General features: G+C 40.3%; 1 protein-coding gene across 2 annotated transcripts in view; it reads left to right on the forward strand.

Annotated features, from left to right (window-relative positions):
• Positions 1-25,701, forward strand: part of GDPD4 (glycerophosphodiester phosphodiesterase domain containing 4) — a 225,002-nt gene that overhangs the window by 150,207 nt on the left and 49,094 nt on the right. For both annotated transcript variants that reach the window (XM_053708689.1, XM_053708688.1), the window contains 2 exons: positions 1,252-1,334; positions 3,060-3,210. In XM_053708689.1, coding sequence (XP_053564664.1) covers positions 1,252-1,334; positions 3,060-3,210 — 234 coding nt within the window. The remainder of the gene's footprint in view (positions 1-1,251; positions 1,335-3,059; positions 3,211-25,701) is intronic.

The raw sequence follows: 25,701 nt of genomic DNA on the forward strand, positions 1-25,701 counted from the left end.
TTGTGGTTCTCTTCCTAACTGGGTAACCTTAGGTGTGACCTTCTCTGGCACATCCTCTGTCCCATTATCACTTTCTGTTGGGGTACCAGAAGTCTCTGTCCTTGGTTCCTTTTTTTTCCAATTTATACATCATCCTTAGGTTCATTTAACCCCTTAATGACCACAACGTACCCTGTACGTTGCTGGTCGCTTAGTGTTTTCTTGTTTATAATAGAACTATTATACCCTCCCTCCTTGCTGCTGGTTACCAGAAATAGTGCAAGACTGTGCTATTAATAACACAATTCCCATAGAAAGACCAGCGTCACACAGGGAACATCACTGGTCCTTAAGGGGTGAATAAAGTCACATGGGTTTCAATATAATTTATATGCTGATGATACCCGTATCTACCTCTCCGCACCAGACCTCTCCCCTTCCTTACTAACTTGTGTCACTAACTGTCTTTCTAATATTTTATCCTGGATGTCCTCTCACTACCTTAAACTAAGTCTCTCCAAAATGGAGCTGTTAATTGTAACATAATTTCCCCAACCCTGCATACCCGATGTCTTTGGGTCACTCTTGACTCAGATCTTTCTTTCACTCCTCACATCCAGTCTTTTGGCTAATTTCTGCAGTTTCCACCTTAAGAACATCTCCAAAATACAGCACTTCCTCACACAAGATACAACTAAGATTTTCATCGACTCTCTCATAATTTCCCGCCTTGACTATTACAACTCCATTCTCTCTACTCTCCCTAGCTGCCGTCTATCTCCTTTACACTCCATAATTAATTCCTTTGTCAGGCACATTGTTCCTTACACATTGTTTCTCATCTGCTGCACCTCTCGGCCAATCATTTAGCTGGCTTCCTCTAATCACCAGAATAAAACAAAAATCCTGATTCTGACATTCAAAGCCCTCAGTTAAACTGCTCCCCCCTTATATCTCAGACCTTGTTTCCAGATACTTTCCCTCCGATCCCCTTCACTCTGCTCATGACCTCCTTCTTTCCTCATCTCTTGTTACCTCTTGACATCTCTTGTTGCCTCGTTCCTGAGACTCCCCTAGTTTTCAAAATTTCAAGTGCTCCTTAAAGACTCTACTATTCAAGGATGATACTATTTAAGGATGCATAGAATATACAGTAACATTTTCTTACCTATGTTAATAGCACTGTAGAATCTGCTCTACAAATAGCTGATAATAATAATATTGGCTAGTGGCTGTATGTATGATATAATCACCCTATGCTTATCATTGCAGTTGGCACCAGAAAATACCAAGATGTCATTTGAGAAAACCATTGAACATGGAGGAGACAGTCTTGAGACTGATGTCACAATGAGGTAGCTCAGCAAAATCATAGTTCCTCTACTGAGGACAATTATTAACAGATATAAATAAGCTAAATTAGTTAATAAGCAATTACAGTATAGAATGTAGCACAGGGGTTTTCAAAGTCTTAGGAAATGGGCCTCCTCTCTGAAGAAATTTACAGGAAAGCGACCCTCCCAACAAAAATAGTTGTAACTTTATTTTTCTCTTTTAAAGAAAATGCTCATTTTTTTTTTTTAATTTGGAGGGGGGGGGGGGGGGTTTACATCTGACCCAGGGTTCACACACAGCTCTCGTTTTAGGTTGCACTTTGTTACTCCTGTGTGAAATGCAGGTTACTGATAAAGACAACAAGCGCAATTGAGCCTTTCCACCTACATCCTGCCCTTTGCCTTAATACACCACTACATGGCAAGTGTCACTGTAGGCTCTTAAAAACTGTTCTATGTTTTACCAAAGTCAGCGGCTGCTTTCCAAAGGATAGTGCAAAGTGTCACTGCTCCTGCGCCTCCCGTTATATGCTCTAGTGCCCCCCTGGGGAGGCTGCCTCACACTTTGCAAACCACCGATGTAGCAGGATTATTTATTTATTTAGTCCCTTAATATACTTGAAGGTTTCTATCCTATCACATCTCTTCATTCTCTCTTCTTAGCATATTTAGGTCATTGAGTCTTTTTTTGTAAGTTTTATTATTTAGACCATGTACCATTTTAGTAGCCATTCTTTGAACAGATTCCAGTTTATTTATATCATTCTGGTGACATAGCCTGCAGGACTGTGCACAGCTATACCCATCTGGTGACAAAGCCTGCAAGACTGTGCACAGTATACCCTTTTCGTGACATAGCCTGCAGAACTGTGCACAGCTATACCCATCTGATGACATAGCCTGCAAGACTGTGCACAGATATACCCTTCTGGTGACAAAGCCTGCAGAACTGTGCACAGATATACCCTTCTGGTTACAAAGCCTGCAAGACTGTGCACAGATATACCCTTCTGGTGACATAGCCTGCAGAACTGTGCACAGATATACCCTTCTGGTGACAAAGCCTGCAAGACTGTGCACAGATATACCCTTCTGGTGACATAGCCTGCAGAACTGTGCACAGCTATACCCTTCTGGTGACATAGCCTGCAGAACTGTGCACAGATATACCCTTCTGGTGACAAAGCCTGCAAGACTGTGCACAGATATACCCTTCTGGTGACATAGCCTGCAGAACTGTGCACAGCTATACCCTTCTGGTGACATAGCCTGCAGAACTGTGCACAGATATACCCTTCTGGTGACAAAGCCTGCAAGACTGTGCACAGATATACCCTTCTGGTGACATAGCCTGCAGAACTGTGCACAGATATACCCTTCTGGTGACAAAGCCTGCAAGACTTTGCACAGATATACCCTTCTGGTGACATAGCCTGCAGAACTGTGCACAGATATACCCTTCTGGTGACAAAGCCTGCAAGACTTTGCACAGATATACCCTTCTGGTGACATAGCCTGCAGAACTGTGCACAGATATACCCTTCTGGTGACAAAGCCTGCAAGACTTTGCACAGATATACCCTTCTGGTGACATAGCCTGCAGAACTGTGCACAGATATACCCTTCTGGTGACAAAGCCTTCAGAACTGTGCACAGATATACCCTTCACTAGCTGCAACAAGTAGTACACAAGAAAACCACTTAATATAAATGACTAAAACACGCTACAATTACACTCTGTTTCAGCTATGATGGCGTACCGTTTCTTATGCATGATCGCACGCTTAAAAGGACAACGGATATACAGGACGTGTTTCCCAACTGGACCCATGAAAATGCAGCCATGCTAAGCTGGGAAGTGCTGGAGAAGCTAAATGCTGGTAAATGGTTCACTGAGGTATAATGATTTCAGTTATTTGTATTAAGCTTTTCATGTTCTGGATAAACAGATGAATGGTTTTTGAATAGGCCAGAGATTACTTTTTAAAGCTGTTTGTTCTCGTGTAATTAACTTTTTTAGAACTATTGAGGCAAAAATTTCCCCTGGGACACCTAACAAAAGTAACATTGTATGGCACATTAATAGCTTGTCTGCCAGTCCCAGAGCGCTTGTTATAGTATTCTGGTATATTGTCATAATCTTTATTCCTATCACCCCTTTAACATTTCATTACAGTATGTCAACAAGACAAATATTGTATCTATTATTAATGTGTGTTCATTTTTATATAGCCAGGTTCCTTTTTTAGCTGAATTTTTTTAGCAATAGAAAATGCTCATCCATAATATTAGAAATTATTTTTAAAATATATTTTTCATTCTGGAGTTTAAACACACCCACTATACACAAACATTGACATATACACACATACATACACACATGCATATTTACATATACACAGATACGTGCACTACCCACATATTATATGTACACATAGAAAGTGACACACTACACACATATTATATGTACACATAGAAAGTGACACACTACACACATATTATATGTACACATAGAAAGTGACACACTACACACATATTCACATATACATACACGCACATTTACATATACACATGCACATTTACATATACACACTTATGTATAAACATGCACATTTACATATACACACATATGCACAATACCCACACCTTCACACATACACACATACATATACACATATGAATACATATCTACAACCTTTAGTCAATAAATTGCCCAGCTATATTAATGACACTACTGACCTACTGCTAAAACTAAATAATATTGAATGGAAACCAAGTTATAGGTTTCTGGTAGCAGACGTGACTTCCTTATATACATCTATAACCCACCAACAAGGTCTTAAAGCGTTAGAGTATGTGTTGGAAAATCAAAGTAATTATGGTGAAAGTACTAAACAATTCATTATGTATTCAATTGAATACTTACTAACACACAATTTCTTCATGTTTGAGGGGGGCTTCTACCTCCAGAGGCTTGGAACTGCTATGGGGGCAAAGTTTGCCCCCTGTTACGCCAATCTCTTTATGGGATGGTGGGAGCGGTTCCACGTCTTTGGAGATGGGAACCCCCTCAAAGACAATATCATACTCTATGCTAGGTTCATAGATGACCTGATTTTTATCATTGACAGCAATGAACAGGAAGTAGAGAATTTCTGTAACTATCTTAATATGAACCAATGTGGTATAAAATTTATAGGGGAACAAAATATAAATCAAATATGTTTTCTGGATATAAATATTTCAGTGAGTGATGAATCAGGTTCAATTGAAACAAATTTATATAGGAAACAAACATCAGGAAATACTATTCTTGAATTTAATTCAAGTCATCCACGACATACAATACATGGCATACCAAAAGGACAATACATTCGCGCTAAACGAAACTGTTCTAGATCTGAAGATTATAATAAAAAGGCTAATGATTAGAGGCTATGATAGCAGTATTCTCAAAAAGGCACGTAGTGAGGTTGATGCAATACCGAGAGACACACTACTGATGTATAAGAACAAACATAAGAGACATCCCAACACTACTACAAAATGTAAGCCTAAATTTATTACAACGTATAGTATGGAGTATATGGAAATTTGTAATATCATAAATGTAATATTCCCATATTACAAACAGATCCAGGACTAAAAGATATTGTAAAAGAGGGTTGTGATTATATCTCTAGAAAAGGGAAAACGATTGGAAATTATGTGTCACCGTCAGATTGTTCAAAAAGGCCAGGTAACACTTGTTGGCTAAGACAATGAAAAGGTTTTTTTAAATGCAGGAAAAAAATCTGCAAGACCTGTGATCATGTGATAGAAGGTAACACATTTGTTTCAACTACTACTAATAAAACACACAAAATAACATTAATTGCACTACAACACATGTAGTTTACTTGTTAACCTGTAGGGGGTGCCAAAAGCAATATATTGGAAAAACTAAAAGATCTCTAAAGGATAGGTTCCTAGCACATGTAAGATCTATTGAGGATCCAGATTCTGATACTCCAATTGCACGGCACTTTAGAAATAATCATAATTCTGATGTTAACTTATTATCGGTCCAAGCTATAGACCATGTCCCACAGTGGAGGAGAGGGGGGAACAGAGAGGAAAAATTAGATCTAAGAGAGGTCTTTTGGATTTTTTCAGCAAGTACCTCTATCCCCTATCGCCTAAATTTTAGAAGAGATATTGACCTGTGCGTCTAAATATAGACAAGTTTCCTTTATTTCTTTAAAAACTCCCTATTTTCTCACATATATATATATTAAAATTATAAGAAATTGTACATATTAGGTTATGATTATTTATTGAGAATACAGAGTTACAATATTGAGGATAATTGTTTATATACACATAAATGAGTAATATGTAACATCACTATGAAAGATTGTATTAATATAAAATGGATAAGTAGGATGTATTTGTTATAAACAATTTAATATTGGTAACTAAGCTCATTCTGAATTGAGTCTGGGTATCCTGTAAGCAGTGAACAAGTGCTATCCAAGCACGAAACATGTCTGCAGCAGGATCCCAGCAGTCCTTATTCACTGTGTAGTAGTAGTAGTTATAGCTGTGTCAGTATGGACTATGCTATTGCCTGTTTTTACTTTTTTAATGAATAAAGCTCTTTTTTATCTTTATCCGGGAAGTGCCTGAGTTACCTTCATGTTTCTTATCTACATATTGGTACTGTGAGACGAGCAGTACCTTCTCAGTAGCATATCCGGGATAATTGGTGACGTCATCCCCCCCTTGGAGCTCCGGTGTGCCGTGACAGCGTGTGTGGAGGACAAGGCAGAGCGCGACGCTGCAAACGCTGTGGAGTATACACATACATAAACACATGCACATTCACATATACACACATACGCTCACTACCCACACATTCACATATACACACATACATATATACACACAGGCACATTTACATATAGACACATACATATATATACACACACACCAAAATATACATACATATATATATATATATATATATATATATATATATATACACGCTCACCGGCCACTTTATTAGGTACACCTGTTCAATTGCTTGGTAACACAAATTGCTAATCAACCAATCACATGGCAGCAACTCAATGCATTTAGGCATCTAAACGTGGTGAAGTCAACTTACTGAAGCTCAACCCAAGCATCAGAATGGGGAAGAAAGGGGATTTAAGTGACTTTGAACGTGGCATGGTTGTTGGTGCCAGATGGGCTGGTCTGAGTATTTAAAAAACTGCTGATCTACTGGGATTTTCACGCACAGCCATCTCTAGGGTTTACAGAGAATGGTCCAAAAAAGAGAAAATATCCAGTGAGCGGCAGTTGTGTGGACAACAATGTCTTGTTGATGTCAGAGGTCAGAGGAGAATGGGCAGACTGGTTCAAGATGATACAAAAGGCAACAGTAACTCAAATAACCACTCGTTACAACCAAGGTATGCAGAATGCATAGGCCTGTGAGGTAGCTCAGTTGGTAAATGCCCTGACTACAAAAAAGCCTGTTTAAAAGATCCAAGGTCACAGGTTCAAATCCCGGCAGTGCTGACTCAGCCGTTCATCCTTCCAAGGTCGATAAAATGAGTGCCATTAAATTTGGTAATAATAACATCTATTACTATTCAGCTGCTGATTTGGTTAATTCCGAGAGCGATCGCACTTTGAGTCCCACTGGGAGAAAGGCGCTATATAAATACAAGTTGTTATAATACTATCTCTGAACGCACAACATGTCAAACCTTGATGCAGATGGGCTACAGCAAGCAGCAGAAGACCACACCGGGTGCCACTCATGTCACCTAAGAACAAGAAACTGAGGCTACAGTTCGAACAGGCTCACCAAGATTGGACAATAGAAGATTGGAAAAACATTGACTGGTCTGATGAGTCTTAATCTCAGCTGCAACATTCAGATGGTAGGGTCAGAATCTGACTTAAACAACATGAAAGCATAGATCCATCCTGCCTTGTATCAACGGTTCAGGCTGATGCTGTCAGGGATATTTTCTTGGCAAACTTTGGGCCCCTTAGTACCAATTGAGCATTGTTTAAATACCACAGCCTACCTGAGTATTGTTGCTGACCATGTCCATCTCTTTATGACTACAGTGTACCCATCTTCTGAAGTGTATAGTGCAATAATTTCTATTAAAGGGACACTGAACCCACATTTTTTCTTTCATGATTCAGATAGAGCATGCAATTTTAAGCAACTTTCCAATTTACTCTTATTATCAATTTTTCTTCGTTCTCTGTTTCATCACTGAGACCCTTCAAAACCCCTATTCTATCCATCACAATACACTTCTCTTAGAATTTGTCATTCACCTGGTTGAAAACACATTTTGACATTTGTATCTTGGCACATCTTGACTTTTTGAGCAGCAGTTCTGTTAACAGCCACATCCTGCTTTCATAAAACCATAAAAATCGTGAACAGATAACACTTTTTATTTGAACTAGGAACCATGTTCACAAATAAAAATGTTAACGTGTTAAAGAGCATTCATTATTGCAATTACGTATTTTGACATTACACGTATTTTAAGTAGGGGTCAAGTCGGGCGGGAACACATGGGAATAGAGTTCCTGCACTATTTTTGCAGGAGGAACTAAGTTCCCTCTGGACAGAGAACAGAAACCCTTCAATAAACACTGCTGATGCTGGTGGGAAGAACTGGAGCACAGTCTAGTTAGAGGGATAGTGGGATCCTCTTGTAATGGGCAGTAACACTTCCTACAATACACTAAGGGCTCGATTTATCAAGCCCCTACGGCTGCAAGTTCTCACAAGAACTTGCTTGCCGTAATTTATCAAGCAGCGATCACCAGACCGCTGCTTCCCTAAGCTCTTCGCCACCTCTAAGGTGGTGAAATTCAATCTCCGCGGTCGATTCCGACCGAGGAGATTGACAGCTCCTGCCCGTGGGTGATTGGCTGTGCACGGGCAGGGGGCGGGATTGCACGCGAGTGCAAAATTGCGCTATTGTGCAATGTTGATTACCTGCGGGTAAACTCGCCCCGCCACAGGTGAGCTGAGGCGTACAGGGGCGCGTATACGTGCCCCTGTACGCCTCAGCTTTGATAAATCTAGCCCTAAATGTAAGACTGTCAGCGGTCCTGCTGTGTTATCACCCCTGTTATGAATATTATCTTTATTATCTTGTATTACACATGGTGCTTACATTTATGTGTGGCTTGCTCTGGGGTTATTTAGCTCCCCTCAGTAGAAATAGAACTATTGCACCTTAAGTGGATTCTCAGGCCCAAAGGCAACCATTAAAGGCTTCATTGGATTTAATTTGCTTTCAATATTTATATATTTAAATAAAACAATATTAATTGTGAGCGAGGGTGGAAGTCTTGGTGAGTTCCCACACTTTTTTTATAGGACTTAAACCCTTATTTTAAGCATATATTGAGAGCAAATAACAAACTAATTAGAAACATAGAATTAGACAGTATATAAGAACCAAAAGCCCATCAAGTCTACCCATATTACATGTTACTGTTTTCGTAGGATAGCCTTATGCATGTCCCAGGCATTTTTTAATTATGTTGCAGTCGCTGTGTTTACCACCTTTATTGGAAGTTTATTCCACAAATTCATCACTGTTTCTGTAAAAAAAAACAGCTCCCTCACATTTCTCCTGAATCTGCTACCCTCTAACTTCAGATTGTGACCCCTTGTTTTGGTATTTGTTTTTTTGTGAAAAATGCTTTCTGCTTCCACTTTTTTAAGTCCCTTCATAGATTTGAAGGTTCCTATCATGTCACCTCTTTCTCTTCTCTCCTCTAAACTATGTACCATTTTTGCCTCCTTTGGATAGTTTCTAATTGCACACATTGCATGATTTGGTCTTAGAAGAGTAACCTGCAATCAAACACACATGGCAGTTATCAGCAACAATGTATCCATTTTAGTGTTCTTTCCCATCATCTGTTAAAGGGATTGGAAACCCAAAATTCTTCTTTCATGATTCTGGTAGAGCGTACAATTTAAAACAATGTTCTAATTTACTTCTATTATCAAATTTTCTTAGTTCTTTTGGTATCTTTTGTTGAAAAGCAGGTGCATAAGCTCAAGAGCGTGCATGTGACTGGAGCACTATATTTGGCAGCATTTTTGTAAGAATGTTATCCATTTGCACTAGAAGGCAGCAATATTTCCTGCCATCTAGTGCTTTACGTGCCTACCTAGGTATCTCTACAACACACAATATCAAGGGAACAAAGCAACTTTGTTAATAGAACTAAATTGGAAACTTTTTTTTTTAAATGGTATGCTCTGTCTGAGTCACAAAAGAAAATGATATCTCTTTAAATGTGTGCGCCTGTAACGGAGAATTTAAACCAGCCTAAATGTAAAACCTGCAGATATTCAAGAAATATTGTCGAGTGGCTTAAAGGGACAGTCTACACCAGAATTGTTATTGTTTTAAAAGATAGATAATCCCTTTTTTACCCATTCCCCAGTTTTGCATAACCAACACAGTTATATTTATATATCTTTTACCTCTGTGATTATCTTGTATCTAAGCCTCTGCAGACTGCCCCTTTATTTCAGTTCTTTGACAGACTTGCAGTTTAGCCAATTAGTGATGGCTCCCAGGTAACTTCACGTGCATGAGCACAGTGTTATCTATATGAAAGACATGAACTAACACCCTCTAGTGGTGAAAAACCTGTTAAAATGCATTCTTAAGAGGCGGCCTTCAAGGCCTAAGAAATTAGCATATGAACCTCCTAGGTTAAGCTTTCAACTAAGAATACCAAGAGAACAAAGCAAAATTGGTGATAAAAGTAAATTGGAAAATTGTTTAAAATTACATGCTCTATCTGAATCATGAAAGTTTTTTTTGGACTAGACTGTCCCTTTAAGTCAAATCTTCTAAAACATTTTTCACCTGGGAACCCTTTTTGCATTGGAAGTTTTTTTCTGACTCCCATTATTATAATTTAGTCCAAAACAACCTCGTCAGATGGTTCTACTTATTTATTTTATACTACACAGATTAGCGGATTATTAGAAAAATAAGTCACTTTAACTTCTGTAGTCATTGCTAATCACCAACAGTTAGACTAATGGGGCTCCATTTAATGGTATAGGAAACCCCACATTTGTCTTTCATGATTGATACAGAGCAACTTTCTTATTTACTTCTTTTATCATTTGTTCGTTGTTCTTTGGTATCTTTTGTTGAAAAGCAGGAACATATGCATAGGTGCCAGCCTATTTCTGGAGCACTATATAGCAGCAGTATTGCAAGAATGTTATCCATTTGCAAGAGCACTACTTCCTGCCATGTACTGATCCAGATGCTACTCAGGTATCTCTTCAACTCAGAATATCATGAGAACAAAGCAAATTGGAAACTTTTTTTTTAAATTGTATTCTCCGTCTGATTTACAAATAAAGATTTTTGTAGCCCAATGTCTAACTCCATGCACCTTCCGTGTAGGCTTCCCCCACTAATTGACGATGAGTAATTCCTACCCATTTAGGCAAAATACTGAAAAAAGTCACTCACTCATACACAAACACGCTTACTCACTCATAAATACACACTCACACATACACACACTCACAAATATACACACTCATACATACACACACTCACACATACACACACTCACACATACACACACTCACACATACACACACTCATACATACACACTCACACATACACACTCACACATACACACTCACACATACACACACTCATACATACACACTCACACATACACACTCACACATACACACTCACACATACACATACACACTCACACATACACACACTCATACATACACACTCACACATACACACACTCATACATACACACTCACACATACACATACACACTCACACATACACATACACACTCACACATACACACACTCATACATACACACTCACACATACACACACTCATACATACACACTCACACATACACACTCACACATACACACTCACACATACACACTCACACATACACACTCACACATACACACTCACACATACACACTCACACATACACACTCACACATACACATACACACTCACACATACACACTCACACATACACACTCACACATACACACTCACACATACACACTCACACATACACACACACACTCACACATACACACTCACACATACACATACACACTCACACATACACAAACTCATACATACACACTCACACATACACACACTCATACATACACACTCACACATACACATACACACTCACACATACACATACACACTCACACATACACACACTCATACATACACACTCACACATACACACACTCATACATACACACTCACACATACACACACTCACACATACACACTCACACATACACACTCACACATACACATACACATACACACTCACACATACACACTCACACATACACACTCACACATACACATACACACTCACACATACACATACACACTCACACATACACACACTCATACATACACACTCACACATACACACACTCATACATACACACTCACACATACACACACTCACACATACACATACACACTCACACATACACACACTCATACATACACACTCACACATACACACACTCATACATACACACTCACACATACACACACTCACACATACACATACACACTCACACATACACACACTCATACATACACACTCACACATACACACACTCACACATACACACTCACACATACACACTCACACATACACACACTCATACATACACACTCACACATACACACACTCATACATACACACTCACACATACACATACACACTCACACATACACATACACACTCACACATACACACACTCATACATACACACTCACACATACACACACTCATACATACACACTCACACATACACACACTCACACATACACACTCACACATACACACTCACACATACACATACACACTCACACATACACATACACACTCACACATACACACTCACACATACACACTCACACATACACATACACACTCACACATACACACACTCATACATACACACTCACACATACACACTCACACATACACACACTCATACATACACACTCACACATACACACTCACACATACACACTCACACATACACACTCACACATACACATACACACTCACACATACACACTCACACATACACATACACACTCACACATACACACACTCATACATACACACTCACACATACACATACACACTACACACACTCACACATACACACTCACACATACACACACTCATACATACACACTCACACATACACACACTCATACATACACACTCACACATACACACACTCACACATACACACTCACACATATACACACTCACACATACACACTCACACATACACACTCACATACACATACACACTCACACATACACACTCACACATACACACTCACACATACACACACTCACACATACACACACTCATACATACACACTCACACATACACACTCACACATACACACACTCATACATACACACTCACACATACACACTCACACATACACATACACACTCACACATACACACACTCATACATACACACTCACACATACACACACTCATACATACACACTCACACATACACACACTCACACATACACACTCACACATACACACTCACACATACACATACACACTCACACATACACATACACACTCACACATACACACTCACACATACACACTCACACATACACATACACACTCACACATACACACACTCATACATACACACTCACACATACACACTCACACATACACACACTCATACATACACACTCACACATACACACTCACACATACACACTCACACATACACACTCACACATACATACACACTCACACATACACACTCACACAAACACGCTTACTCACTCATAAATACACACTCACACATACACACACTCATACATACACACTCACACATACACACTCACACATACACACTCACACATACACACTCACACATACACACACTCATACATACACACACTCACACATACACACACTCACACACTCACACATACACACTCACACATACACACTCATACATACATACACACTCACACATACACACTCACACAAACACGCTTACTCACTCATAAATACACACTCACACATACACACACTCATACATACACACTCACACATACACACTCACACATACACACTCACACATACACACTCACACATACACACTCACACATACATACACACTCACACATACACACTCACACAAACACGCTTACTCACTCATAAATACACACTCACACATACACACACTCATACATACACACTCACACATACACACTCACACATACACACTCACACATACACACTCACACATACACACACTCATACATACACACACTCACACATACACACACTCACACATACACACTCACACATACACACTCACACATACACACTCACACATACATACACACTCACACATACACACTCACACAAACACGCTTACTCACTCATAAATACACACTCACACATACACACACTCATACATACACACTCACACATACACACTCACACATACACACTCACACATACACACTCACACATACACACACTCATACATACACACACTCACACATACACACACTCACACATACACACTCACACATACACACTCATACATACACACTCACACATACACACATACACACACTCATACATACACACACTCATACATACACACACTCATACATACACACTCACACATACACACTCATACATACACACTCACACATACACACTCACACATACACACTCACACATACACACTCACACATACACACTCACACATACACACTCACACATACACACTCACACATACACACTCACACATACACACTCACACATACACACACTCACACATACACACACTCACACATACACACTCACACATACACACACTCACACATACACACTCATACATACACACTCACACATACACACACTCACACATACACACTCACACATACACACACTCACACATACACACTCATACATACACACTCACACATACACACTCACACATACACACTCACACATACACACTCACGCATGCACACACTCATACATACACACACTCATACATACACACTCACACATACACACTCACACATGCACACTCACACATACACACTCACACATACACACTCACACATACACACACTCATACATACACACACTCACACATACACACACTCACACATACACACTCACACATACACACTCATACATACACACTCACACATACACACACTCACACATACACACTCACACATACACACACTCACACATACACACTCATACATACACACTCACACATACACACTCACACATACACACTCACACATACACACTCACACATACACACACTCATACATACACACTCACACATACATACACACTCACACATACACACACTCACACATACACACTCACACATACACACACTCATACATACACACACTCACACATACACACACTCACACATACACACACTCACACATACACACACTCACACATACACACTCATACATACACACTCACACATACACACACTCACACATACACACTCACACATACACACACTCACACATACACACTCATACATACACACTCACACATACACACTCACACATACACACTCACACATACACACTCACACATACACACACTCATACATACACACTCACACATACACACTCACACATACACACTCACACATACACACTCACACATACACACACTCATACATACACACACTCACACATACACACACTCACACATACACACTCACACATACACACACTCACACATACACACTCATACATACACACTCACACATACACACTCACACATACACACACTCATACATACACACACTCACACATACACACTCACACATACACACTCACACATACACACTCACACATACACACACTCATACATACACACTCACACATACACACTCACACATACACACTCACACATACACACTCACACATACACACACTCATACATACACACACTCACACATACACACACTCACACATACACACTCACACATACACACTCACACATACACACACTCACACATACACACTCACACATACACACTCACACATACACACACTCACACATACACACTCACACATACACACACTCACACATACACACTCATACATACACACTCACACATACACACTCACACATACACACTCACACATACACACTCACACATACACACACTCATACATACACACTCACACATACACACTCACACATACACACTCATACATACACACTCACACATACACACACTCACACATACACACTCACACATACACACTCACACATACACACACTCATACATACACACTCACACATACATACTCACACATACACACTCACACATACACACTCACACATACACGCACTCACACATACACACACTCATACATACACACTCACACATATACACACTCATACATACACACACTCATACATACACACTCACACATACACACACTCATACACTCTATTTTTATTCATTCTACCTACGGATCATGAACTATTTTTTTCGTATATACTACTACATGAACGACAAGGCGTTCTTCCTTCTTCACTGATCCCGTAGGAATATTTATCTCCACTTTGCGGTTCTTTGTTCCTGACTACCCCCACATGGAATCATCTTACCCGGATAACGAACCATCCACTTTGATTGGCTGACACCCCACCCACGTGACCGCTGTCATCTTGAGTGATTGGAGGATTTGCACAGGGAAGTGCACCGGAAGAAAGTTTGCGCCGCAGAGCCTGGTCACGCACGGAGAGGTTGTGTGTTTGCTCAACAGGCTGTGGCAAGATACATCTCCGGTCTCCAACCAACAGGATTGAACAAAGCCTGGTGAGCAGAAGGAGCTTCAAGGGCACCATTCCGCTGCAGTGGATGCTCACCGGGTATGGTCGCATAGACGTGGGTGAGTGGCTTCTACTGGTTCCTTACTATATTGTGCTAAGGCACACTGAGCATCGTATTTTTCTACGAACTGCATCTAGCCGGGTTTCTGAACTTAACCATTGATTATTCATGGGGGACTGTCATCATTGATACATATATCTTTGCTGGGTGTTATTTACCGGATGTGTATCCTTGTACTCTCTTTTCATTTTTTTTTGCCTTTTCCTTGATCGTGGATACATACCGGAAAAGCACCCTATGGAACTTTAACTGAACTGCAGATTCATTTTGGAGATATATAAACATAGACACATAATTCTATATTTGTATTTTTGTGCTTATTTTTATAATTAACACAATTTATTTGGTTTATCTGTAATTTTCATCCCATATTGTTTATTATGGAATTAACACATGATACCACCCAATTTTATTCATTGCAGGATATGAATGATTTGGATTTAGAAGGGTTAGAATTAGAAGAGTTCTTTTCCACTGTTTCTAAGGATGTAAAATTGGGGGATTTATTTCATAACCTTGAGATCTTGAGACTCAAAGAAACACGCTTAAAATTAGATTCATGGATCCTCAACAAATACTTACTATTACAGATGGTTCCCAGAGGTTTGAGAGTTAAAAAATTCCCCAATTTTGAAGTGATTGACACTGAATTTATCAGGGAATGGAATAGCATCCTCTCTGAATGCTCCTTAAGATTGATGACCATGTTAATCAAATATAAAACAGAACAGTTAAACTGTGTCAGGAATAACATTGCTAAGTTACAATCTGATTTAAATTGCTATAGAGATAGTGCTGAATATGGAAGGTTTGATATGAGGCTCAGAGAGGTAGTGGAAACTTCTAAAACTGACCTTATTCATATTAAACATTCTAAATTCCTGCGCGACCAAAAGGATTATAATGATGGACAGGTATTTATATGGCAGAAATATAAGAGGTTCAGAAATAATTTCTCTAGGAAATCAGGTCATAACAAAACTAAAAATAATAGAAATAAAAATAATGATATCAATATTTCTAACGAACCATTGGTCATTACTTCAGGGGAAGAATCTGATTCTTCTTTACCAAAGAAAAAGAAAAACAAATCTAAGAACCATAAGAAAAAGGTGACCTTTTCAGATCCTGAAATGACTGATGACGATCAGTCATCTCAAGCTGCATCCACATCTTGTGATGAGGGCTCAGGTGTTGATTCAGAATTTGAATCATTTAATGATATTGATAAAGAAGGGCCCTCCTCATTTGATCCCTGCAACAGTGATACTACACAATCAAAATTGGGGGCCATACAGAAGAATTCTTTACCACTTTCCATAACATCTAAACAGGGTTCTAATTCACAACAAACACCTCAGGTTTTTCAAGTGGCTCAGAAACACACAGGAGGAGGAGGGAAACAAAAACAAAAATCACAAAAACCTCCCCCAAAACAATTGTTGACACAACCACATCGTTACACACTGAGGGAACAACAACACAGAATGAATACACAATGAAATCAAGTAATGTGATTAATGTATCCACATATACCCTTAATAAAATGGAAATACAAGCACTTGAATATGGCTTGGGTTTCTGTCCTGACAGAAGGTTTGACATCTTTCAAACCATCATAGATGTCAATCGTTTTGTCAGGAAATTAACCCTTAAAAAACATTTTTCTTCGAAAAGTAATCTGGACCAATCCATCAGAGAAAATACTCCTTCTGGTGTTGGATATCCGGATTTAGGGTTCACTGAAGCTTGTAGTATGGTGGCCTTGGAAAGTCTAGCAGCAGAGTCAGATACCAATTTAGAATCTACTAATGGTCAACTACCCAAGTTGAAGCCAAGTACAGACTTTTACCCAATACACAATAGGGGAAAAGCTCTGGAAACATTCCATAAAAGAGTCATTGAAGATTTACATCTTCTTAATAATAAAAATAACACCAAGCCATCACACAACCTCTCTAAACGGGAAAATGAGGCTATTGCCTCACTCAAAAATAATGAATCGATCGTGATACGACAATCCGATAAGGGAGGTAGTGTGGTGGTCATGGATCGCACACAGTACGTTGGTGAAGCTTTACGTCAATTAAGTGACACCAATGTTTATCTGGTTCTGAAAAGGAATCCAAGTAGTGAGTTTCAATATGAATTGGGGCAGATCCTGGACGACGGAGTAGCCATGGGCATCTTGGATAAGCAAACAGCAGATGCCCTATATGTTAAACATCCGCTAACTCCGGTCTTCCATCATCTGCCTAAGGTCCACAAAAGCTTAAATGACATTAAGGGCCGACCAATTGTATCAGGTATTGGCTCACTATTGGAGCCCCTTTGTGACTGGTTAGACAAGATTTTACAACCTTTTGTACTTGCACTACCTAGTTACATTAGGGACACTACGCATGTCTTGAGGATTCTGGATGACATTGAATGGAGACAGGAGTACAGTTGGCTCACCATTGATGTGACCTCGCTGTACTCCAGTATTCCTCACGACATGGGTTTGGAGGCTATTTCATTTTTTCTCCATAAAGATTCCAGCATGAGTGAAACAACCATTGAATATTTGATGAGAGTAACACAATTTCTTTTGGAACACAACTATTTCTTCTTTGAGGGGGTGTTCTATCTGCAGCAACAGGGCACAGCCATGGGGGCAAAATTTGCCCCCTCTTTTGCTAACTTATTCATGGGCTGGCTTGAATGCATGTTTCTGTATGATGAGAGAAACCCCTTCAGGGAAGAAATAGTTGTCTATAAACGCTTCATAGATGACCTTATTTTCATCTGGTCATCAACAGAGGCTAGAGCTTCTGAATTTGTTGCGTATCTAAATGCCAGTGATAATGGACTGAATTTTACATTTGAGTGGCAAAAAAATAAGGTGAATTTCTTGGATATCACCTTAAGTGGTGCCAATGTAGGTAACAAAATTCAATCCACACTCTATAGGAAGCCAATCTCTGGCAATTCTATTTTGCACAATAAAAGCGCTCATCCTTCACACGTGTTCAAAGGGATTGCCAAAGGTCAGTTCCTTAGGGCACGTAGGATTTGCAGCAGAGAACAAGATTATGAAACAGAAAGTATAAACATTAAGGATGTCAGCCGCTTTGGAATCAGTCCGGGATGCAACCCAACTGCTAGCGTGAATTGAAAGCACACGCTAGCACACTGAGAAATATCCAGGACGTGACCCACTCAGGAAACAGATGAGAAAGATAACAAAAATAATTATTGTTCCAGTATGCAGGAAAGCCACAAAGGAAAAAACGTCCCTTTAAGCAGTTCAAAGAATATAAAGGAAATGCTCTTATTTGCAGCTTTGAAAAAAGGTCCTCTTTAGCAGGCTTGTAAAACAAAGGCAAAGTTCTCTTTTGCAGCTTGTAAAAGAAAATGTCCCTTTAAGCAGGTTTATAACAAACAGAAAGGCAAAGTTCTCTTTTGCAGCTTGTAAAAGTAAATGTCCCTTTAAGCAGGTTTATAACAAACAGAAAGGCAAAGTTCTCTTATGCAGCTTGTAAAAGTAAATGTCCCTTTAAGCAGGTTTTAATTATCAAAGAAAAGGTTGTGGATTAAGGCAAAAGCAAGGTCAGGCAGGCAGAAGTCGGCATCCAAATATCAGCAAAAGGGTTAAGGCAAAAGGCAAGGTCAGGCAGGCAGAAGTCGGTATCCAAATATCAGCAAAAGGGTTAAGGCAAAAGGCAAGGTCAGGCAGGCAGAAGTCGGTATCCAAAAATCAGCAAAAGGGTTAAGGCATGAGGCTTGGTCAGGCAGGCAGAAGTCGGTACACAAGAAAACAGAATTTGATAAGGTACTCACAAACTCAAAAGGGAACAAACAAACGGGCCCCGATTCAGATCTCCCGCCGTGGTTTAAAGGCAGGAGCGGCAACGTCATCAGAGGGGTGTGTCGAGAAAGCGTCACGTTGCTAAGCAACGTGACGTCAGTCACACAGAGGAGATCCGGGAGCCGCGGCGACACGGCAATGAACGGACGGGATCATGACAGCACCCCCCTCCTCAAGGACCCCTCCGGGGGACAGGACCAGGCCTATCAGGATGAGTCTTGTGGAAGGTCTTGATCAAAGTAGGAGCATTTACTTGATGAGCCGGTTCCCAAGAACGTTCCGTGACTGGATAACCTTTCCAATGAATGAGATAATACAATTTCTTGCCACGCAACTTGGAATCTAGAATATGGCTGATCTCAAACTCAGGGTGTCCATGCACAAATAACGGTGGAGGTTTAGAAAAAGGCTTAGAATACCTGTTAGTCATCACAGGTTTTAAAAGAGAAACATGGAATACCGGATGGACTTTGAGAGTCTTGGGTAAAGCCACCCGATAAGCAGTAGAACACACCTGACCCAGTATTCGGAAAGGACCCACGTATCGTGGTCCCAATTTGTTAGAAGGTTGTTTCAGGCGAAGAAATCGAGAGGAAATCCAAACTTTATCACCAGGGCGATATTTGGGAGCTTTCTTCCATCGAAGGTCTGAAAAGAACTTGTAACGTCTAGAAGTTACAGAAAGAATACGATGTATTTTCTGCCAATGTCGAGTTAATCTTCGGGCTGTAAGATCAGAAGCAGGATTCACTGTGGGGAAGTATGCAAAGGGAATGTTCTGGGCTGATATCCGTAAGCTGCATGAAAAGGAGAAGTCTGAAGGGAGGAATTGTACCGGGCATTATGAGCCAATTCAGCCAAAGGAAGGTAAGAAGTCCAGTTAGAGTGATAATGATCCACATAATGTCTAAGATATGTTTCAAGACACTGGTTTACTCTTTCAGTCTGGCCATTCGATTGTGGGTGGTGAGAAGTATAGAGAGATATAGTAGTTCCAAAATGTTTACAAAGTGACCTCCAAAATCAAGAAACAAACTGTACCCCTCTATCTGAAACAATATCTAGAGGAAATCCATGGATTCTTACAATATGTGAAATAAAAAGTTCAGAGAGTCTTTTGGCAGATGGTAATCCTGGTAAGGGTACAAAATGGGCAGTCTTAGTGAACCTGTCGACCACCACCCAGATAGTATTGTTTCCAGCGGACAAGGGAAGGTCGGTAATGAAGTCCATGGATACATGAGTCCAAGGCTGGTGAGGTATAGGCAATGGTTGGAGCAATCCTGAAGGAAGTTGGCGTGGAGTTTTGTTCATGGCACATTGTGTGCATACTGAGACGTAATCCTTCACATCTTGAGAGAGAGTAGGCCACCAGACATGTTGTTTGAGGTTTCGAGTGGTAATACTGATGCCAGGATGTCCAGAAAGGGGACTATCATGAGCCCAAAATAAAATCTTGGAACGAAGGCGTTCAGGAACAAAGAGTAAACCATCGGGAGGTTTACAGGACAAAGGAAGATTCTCTTGAGCAGACTGTAATTCTTGTAACCAGGAAGTTGTTAACTGGGCTATGACTTCATGAGGTTGGAGAATGGTACCAGACTCAGGAACTGGGGTATCTTGAAATTGTCTGGAAAGGGCGTCTGCTTTAATATTTTTTGAACCAGGTATGTAAGACAAATTATAGTGAAACCGGGAGAAGAATAATGACCAGCGTGCTTGCCTGGAATTCAATCGTTTGGCTGTTTGGAGATACAGAAGGTTCTTATGATCAGTGAGTATAGTAAATGGCAAAGAAGTACCTTCCAGCCAATGTCTCCATTCATCCAATGCCATTTTGATGGCAAGCAACTCTTTATTCCCTACGTCATAGTTAAATTCAGAAGGAGTGAATTTTTTAGAGAAGAAAGCAACAGGATGAATCTTTCCAGTCTCTGGTATTCGTTGAGACAGAACAGCTCCAGCAGCAACAGAGGAAGCATCAACTTCCAGGATAAATTGAAACTCAGGATTTGGATGACGGAGAATAGGTGCTGAGGAAAAAGCTTCTTTGAGAGACTCAAAAGCTTCTATAGCCTCAGGAGGCCATTTTTTACAGTTTTGTCCTTTTCTAGTGAGAGAAGTAAGAGGAGAAGTAATAGTAGCAAAATTCTTGATGAACTTCCTGTAGTAGTTGGCGAAGCCTAGAAAACGTTGTAAAGCCTTCAAAGAATCAGGTCTAGGCCAATCCAAAATGGCAGAAAGTTTAGTAGGGTCCATTTCAAATCCAGATGCCGATATTACATAACCCAGAAAGGGTATGGATTTTTGATGGAAAGAACATTTCTCCAGTTTAGCAAACAGATGGAATTCTCTTAAACGTTGAAGTACTTTCTTGACGTGGTGCACATGATCTTGGTGGTTCTGAGAAAAAATTAAGATGTCGTCAAGGTATATGATGACAAAGATATTCAAAAAATCACGAAAGATCTCGTTTACAAAATGTTGAAAAACCGCCGGAGCATTGCATAGCCCGAAGGGCATGACCAAATATTCATAATGCCCAAATTGAGTGTTAAAGGCAGTCTTCCACTCATCTCCTTTGCGTATACGGATCAGATTGTATGCACCACGTAGGTCGAGTTTGGTGAATATGGTGGCTCCCTGAAGATAAGTAAAAAGTTCAGGAATAAGGGGTAGAGGATAACTGTTCTTGATGGTAATCTGATTTAATCCTCTATAATCAATACAGGGTCTTAATCCGCCATCCTTTTTTCCTACAAAAAAGAAACCAGCCCCTACAGGGGAAGAGGAGGGTCGAATAAATCCTCTAGCCAGATTGTCTTTAATATATTCTTCCAAAGCCATGTTTTCTGGTTTAGAAAGTGGATATGTCTTGCCTCGAGGATAGGCAGCCCCGGGAAGGAGATCAATGGGACAATCAAAAGGGCGGTGAGGAGGAAGACGTTCAGCTTCTTTTTTGGAGAAAACATCCACAAAGTCATGATAAGGCATAGGTAAGGAGTCCGGAGTTTCAACTGTGAGAGCAATAGTGAGTGGTAACTTGGTAATCTTTTGAAGACATTTAGTCTGGCATGTAGATCCCCAGGAAGTGAGTTCACCGAAAGTCCAAGAAAAAATGGGATTGTGAATTTGGAGCCAGGGTAATCCCAAGATAATGGGAAATTGTGGAGTGGGGATGACATCAAAACAAATTGTCTCGGAATGAAGTATTCCTACGGTGAGGAGTAAGGGTTGAGTAGAAAACTGAATATATCCAGAACCCAAAGGATCTCCACTGACCGTAGAGACTGAAATGGAATACTCCTTCTTTAGTAAGGGTATAGAGTGAGTAGATACGAATGTAGAGTCAATGAACACTCCTCCAGCACCAGAATCAATTAGAGCTTGGGTATAAATCTTCTTATGTCCAATTAGAAGGGTTACTGGAACAAAGAGTTTCTTGTATAGGGAATGGCAACTGTTTTGGCTTAACTCAGTTCCCTGGACTAGAGTTAAGCCCTGGCTTTTACTGGCCTAGTAGGACAATCCCTTAATAAATGCCCTTTAAGGCCACAGTACAGACATAAGCCAAGAGTCCGTCTTCTCAAGCGTTCAGTCTCAGTTAATTTTATACTTCCCACTTCCATGGGTTCAGCCTGATCAGTAGTAGGAGAGACTGGAGTGACTGGATAAGAAAAACGAGGAGCCAAACGAAAAGGAGTTCGAGTTGAAGACTTCTGTGTTCTATCCTTTTCTTGTTGGCGTTCACGAAACCTGGCGTCGAGACTGATACAGAGATTTATTAAGGCTTCTAAGGACTCTGGAAGTTCACGATACACCAATTCATCCTTGAGACGCTCAGAAAGTCCTTTACGGAAAGCGGCTCTGAGTGCTCCCTGATTCCAAGTTGTTTCAGAGGCAAGGGTGCGGAACTCAATAGCGTATTGAGAGACTGGTTGATTACCTTGACGTAAATCCAGGAGAGTGGCTTCAGCAGCGGATGACCTTCCAGGTTTATCGAATACATTTGAGAACATAGATAGAAATGTATCAACATCCAAAAGTATAGGATCATTCTTTTCTAGCAAAGGTGATACCCAAGCCAAGGCTTTTCCTTTCATTAAGGAAATAAGAAATGTGATTCTAGAAGAGGGAGTGGCAAAAAGAGTAGGGCTATTTCGGAAATGAAGACGGCATTGATTCAGAAAGCCTCTACATTCTTCAGGATTCCCATCATATTTATCCGGAAGAGGTATCCTGGGACTTAGTTGTACCTGAGACTGATTGTTAGGAATCGAAGGAGGTAATGCCTCAATAGGATTAGGATTGGGATTAGGATTGGGAGGTGCGGTAGCAACCAAATTCTGTAATAGAGCAGTTATTTGATCAAGTTTAGTGTCCAGAGACTGCAAGTGAGTGGCATGAGATCCCAAAAGCTGTCCCTGGTGAGCCACGGCCATGGATAATTCAGTGGGGTCCATTTTTATGGCCCGTTTGTAATGTCAGCCGCTTTGGAATCAGTCCGGGATGCAACCCAACTGCTAGCGTGAATTGAAAGCACACGCTAGCACACTGAGAAATATCCAGGACGTGACCCACTCAGGAAACAGATGAGAAAGATAACAAAAATAATTATTGTTCCAGTATGCAGGAAAGCCACAAAGGAAAAAACGTCCCTTTAAGCAGTTCAAAGAATATAAAGGAAATGCTCTTATTTGCAGCTTTGAAAAAAGGTCCTCTTTAGCAGGCTTGTAAAACAAAGGCAAAGTTCTCTTTTGCAGCTTGTAAAAGAAAATGTCCCTTTAAGCAGGTTTATAACAAACAGAAAGGCAAAGTTCTCTTTTGCAGCTTGTAAAAGTAAATGTCCCTTTAAGCAGGTTTATAACAAACAGAAAGGCAAAGTTCTCTTATGCAGCTTGTAAAAGTAAATGTCCCTTTAAGCAGGTTTTAATTATCAAAGAAAAGGTTGTGGATTAAGGCAAAAGCAAGGTCAGGCAGGCAGAAGTCGGTATCCAAATATCAGCAAAAGGGTTAAGGCAAAAGGCAAGGTCAGGCAGGCAGAAGTCGGTATCCAAAAATCAGCAAAAGGGTTAAGGCATGAGGCTTGGTCAGGCAGGCAGAAGTCGGTACACAAGAAAACAGAATTTGATAAGGTACTCACAAACTCAAAAGGGAACAAACAAACGGGCCCCGATTCAGATCTCCCGCTGTGGTTTAAAGGCAGGAGCGGCAACGTCATCAGAGGGGTGTGTCGAGAAAGCGGCACGTTGCTAAGCAACGTGACGTCAGTCACACAGAGGAGATCCGGGAGCCGCGGCGACACGGCAATGAACGGACGGGATCATGACAAAGGATAGACTCAAATCGCGAGGATATCCGCTTAGAATGCTTAACCACATAGCTAAAAAAACTCTGGAAGATGGCAGACCTCCCTTAAGTAACCAGTCTCGAATCAATACTGAAGA

This window comes from Bombina bombina, chromosome 3 (genome assembly GCF_027579735.1).
Source record: "Bombina bombina isolate aBomBom1 chromosome 3, aBomBom1.pri, whole genome shotgun sequence".
In the NCBI taxonomy this organism is placed as follows: Eukaryota; Metazoa; Chordata; class Amphibia; order Anura; family Bombinatoridae; genus Bombina; species Bombina bombina.